The sequence below is a fragment of the Sturnira hondurensis genome, unplaced genomic scaffold, assembly GCF_014824575.4.
Source record: "Sturnira hondurensis isolate 20B ecotype Veracruz unplaced genomic scaffold, ASM1482457v3 Scaffold0002532, whole genome shotgun sequence".
Taxonomy (NCBI): Eukaryota; Metazoa; Chordata; class Mammalia; order Chiroptera; family Phyllostomidae; genus Sturnira; species Sturnira hondurensis.
In genome coordinates, this window is record NW_028075163.1 from 436,701 (window position 1) to 440,637 (window position 3,937).

Here is a 3,937-nt window from a genome sequence, read left to right on the forward strand (position 1 = left end):
AACTCTGTGTAAGTTCTTATTACTGCCTGTTATATTTACAATGATCAGTTTGAGACAGGGAAAATAGATTCTTCTTACGGGCTAATGGCAGCACCACCCAAGTACCAAGTACTGCCTGTATGGGAGATGGAAAAAACAGAAAATTAGTAACCAAGGTTTTCTCTAAAACTGAAGCATTTGCAATAATTTAAGACTTCCCCCCTTTTAACCTTTCAACTCTTTGCTTAATGTTCATATAATACTTTATCCCAGGGAATCTCTGTTATAGATTTGACTGTTGATTTGAACTATGGGAAGAAATTTGTTATAGTCAGGAACTGATTTTCCAGACATCATTAGGTAAATTTACCAATCCAATAAATAAATTATTGTGCATGGTTTAGAATGTGGATTTCTGCATCAAGAAATGAAGGAGCACAATTAGGATTCATAGGCAGAGTGAAATTATCAAAGTCTAAAAAAATAAGGATGAGAAGGTAGTGGTAAGGTTACTTTAAGAAATATATTGTCCTTAACAATATAAAGTGATTGGGTGAAAAGAAAATAATATATGCCTCCTTGAAGAGTACATGATAGAAAGAAATAACAGAAAAAAAGAAACAATAATATTTTACTTGTCAGATTAGTCACAGATGCAGGGGCAAATAAAAGGTTGAAGATATATATTGAGTTCATCCTATTTCAAAAGCTATGTCAAAACCTTCAATATCATGTCCAGAAAGAGAGGAACAAAATTATTTCTAATTCCCAGTTAAGATTCTTTAAAATAACTCCCCAAATTTTCACAAGACCTCTCCTTTGATCACTTCTAGTTATGGAAAATTTACTCTATGAAAGAAGTACTCTATGACAACTCAAAAGAGAAGCACAATAACTGCTCAAAAATATGTGTTGAATTAAGTACAAGTTTGACTACAGATGGAATCTTTTACTGGAAATGAAGGGACAAAGTGACTTTTAGGTACTGAAATAACATGAAATGATATAAGTATTATCTTTTTATATTTTTAAAAACAGTAATTTGGTATGTTATTACTAATTTTAGTCATCTGGTTCTAATGACTTTAAATACTGGAGATTGTGAATTTGAATTGTTTTTAACAACACACCATTAATGACCCTTCTGAACAAACTCTCCATATTTTTTTAGCACCTGGTTGTGATCATCTTGATATAACAACTCTATTTTCAGAGGGATTGATAAAAATCAGAGGAAAAGTCACCATGCCTCCTCTCAATACTTCTCGTCCCTCTCCTGTCACCTTGCTGTTGGGCATCCCAGGACTGGAGCACCTGCATGTCTGGATTGGGATTCCCTTCTGCTCCTTGTACATAGTGGCTGTGGTGGGGAATGTGACCATCCTGGCCGTGGTGAGGGCAGAGCGAAGCCTCCATGAGCCTATGTTCCTCTTTCTGTGCATGCTGTCAGTCACTGACCTGGTCCTCTCCACATCTACGCTGCCCCGCATGCTCTGTCTCTTCTGGCTTGGAGCCCATGACATCGCCTTTGATGCCTGCTTGGCCCAAATGTTCTTCATCCACAGCTTTACTGCCATGGAATCAGGCTTCTTTCTGGCCATGGCCATTGACCGTTATGTGGCCATTTGTCATCCACTGCACCATACCACCATTCTCACCCATGCTCACATTGCCAAAATGGGAGCGTCTATTGTACTCCGGGGTATAGCCTTCTTTTCTCCACATCCCATCCTGCTCAAACAGCTGCCCTACTGCAGGACCCGAATAATTGCCCACACCTACTGTGAGTTCATGGCTGTGGTGAAGCTGGCATGTATGGATACAGGAGGCACCAAACATTACAGCCTCAGTATGGCTACAATCATGGGCTCCTGTGACGCCATTCTTATTGCTGTATCCTATGCCTTCGTTCTGCGCTCTGTATTCTGCCTGCCAACCCGAGAAGCCAGCTTTACGGCTTTGGGCACCTGTGGATCCCCCGTCTGTGTTATTCTTGTCTTCTACTCCACAGCTGGTTTTTCCATTTTTACTCACCGCTTTGGGAAAAATGTGCCTGCACATATCCATATTTTTATTGCAAATATGTACCTTTTGTTGCCCCCTTTTCTCAACCCTATTGTGTATGGAGTGAGGACCAAGAAAATACGGGAACATGTTCTTAGGATACTAATGATCAAAGTTGCATGATTTTAGTTGGATGAATGAAAGAGTTGGTTCAAGAATAAATGGAAGCAAAAAGATAATGTAAGGAAAATAACTGTTTTATCTATCTATCTATCTATCTATCTACCTATTTATCTATCCAATATCACCACTCATGTTTGAGCACTGGAATGGAATATAAATAAAAAGCATCACACTAATGGTTCTTTTAATATGCATAACAAAATTTATCACTTTAACTATTTTTAATTGTATAGTTCAGTAGAATTAGTACAGTCATATTATACAGTAGTGCAAACCAGCATCACTATCCATCTCCAGAGCTTTTTTTAATCTTCTCCAATAGAAACTTCATATTCATAAAACACTAATTTCCCATTCCCACTTCACATCTTCTTTTTTTTTAAATTTTTTTTAATATAATTTNTCAGAGGAAAAGTCACCACGCCTCCTCTCAATACTTCTTGTCCCTCTCTGTCACCTTGCTGTTGGGCATCCCAGGACTGGAGCACCTGCATGTCTGGATTGGGATTCCCTTCTGCTCCTTGTACATAGTGGCCGTGGTGGGGAATGTGACCATCCTGGCCGTGGCGAGGGCAGAGCGAAGCCTCCATGAGCCTATGTTCCTCTTTCTGTGCATGCTGTCAGTCACTGACCTGGTCCTCTCCACATCTACACTGCCCCGCATGCTCTGTCTCTTCTGGCTTGGAGCCCATGACATCGCCTTTGATGCCTGCTTGGCCCAAATGTTCTTCATCCACAGCTTTACTGCCATGGAATCAGGCTCCTTTCTGGCCATGGCCGTTGACCGTTATGTGGCTATTTGTTACCCACTGCGCCATACCACCATTGTCACCCATGCTCACATCACTATAATCAGAATCCTTGTGGTGATTCGGGGTATAGCCTTCTTTTCCCCACATCCCATCCTGCTCAAACAGCTGCCCTACTGCAGGACCCGAATAATTGCCCACACCTACTGTGAATTCATGGCTGTGGTGAAGCTGGCATGTATGGATACAGGAGGCACCAAACATTACAGCCTCAGTATGGCTACAATCATGGGCTCCTGTAATGCCATTCTTATTGCTGTATCCTATGCCTTCATTCTGCGCTCTGTATTCCACCTGCCAATCCGAGAAGCTAGCTTTAAGGCTTTGGGCACCTGTGGATCCCACGTCTGTGTTATTCTTGTCTTCTACTCCACAGCTGGTTTTTCCATTTTTACTCACCGCTTTGGGAAAAGTGTGCCTGCACATATCCATATTTTTATTGCAAATATGTACCTTTTGTTGCCCCCTTTTCTCAACCCTATTGTGTATGGAGTGAGGACCAAGAAAATACGGGAACATGTTCTTAGGATACTAATGATAAAAGTTGCTTGATTTTAGTTGGATGAATGAAAGAGTTGGTTCAAGAATAAATGGAAGCAAAAAGATAATGTAAGGAAAATAACTGCTTTATCTATCTATCCACCTATTTATCTATCCAATATCATCACTCATGTTTTAGCACTGGAATGGAATATAAATAAAAAGCATCACACTAATGGTTCTTTTAATTGTGTTGAAATATGCATAACAAAATTTATCACTTTAACTATTTTTAATTGTATAGTTCAGTAGAATTAGTACAGTCATATTATACAGTAGTGCAACCAGCATCACCATCCATCTCCAGAGCTTTTCTTAATCTTCTCCAATAGAAACTTCATATTCATAAAACACTAATTTCCCATTCCCACTTCACATCTTCTGATAAGTACCACTCTACTGCTGTCTCTGTGAATTTAGCT

General features: G+C 39.8%; 2 protein-coding genes across 2 annotated transcripts; both read left to right on the top strand.

Annotated features, from left to right (window-relative positions):
- Nucleotides 1-1,224: 1,224 nt before the first annotated feature.
- Nucleotides 1,225-2,166, top strand: LOC118982906 (putative olfactory receptor 52P1). The gene has a single exon (XM_037040053.1). The coding sequence runs from the start codon at nucleotides 1,225-1,227 to the stop codon at nucleotides 2,164-2,166; it is 942 nt and encodes a 313-aa protein (XP_036895948.1).
- Nucleotides 2,167-2,176: 10 nt separating this feature from the next.
- Nucleotides 2,177-3,527, top strand: LOC118982881 (olfactory receptor 52D1-like). Its single transcript, XM_037040035.1, is given in 3 exon segments — nucleotides 2,177-2,223; nucleotides 2,574-2,614; nucleotides 2,617-3,527. Coding segments are annotated over 3 exon segments (999 nt in total).
- Nucleotides 3,528-3,937: the final 410 nt, after the last annotated feature.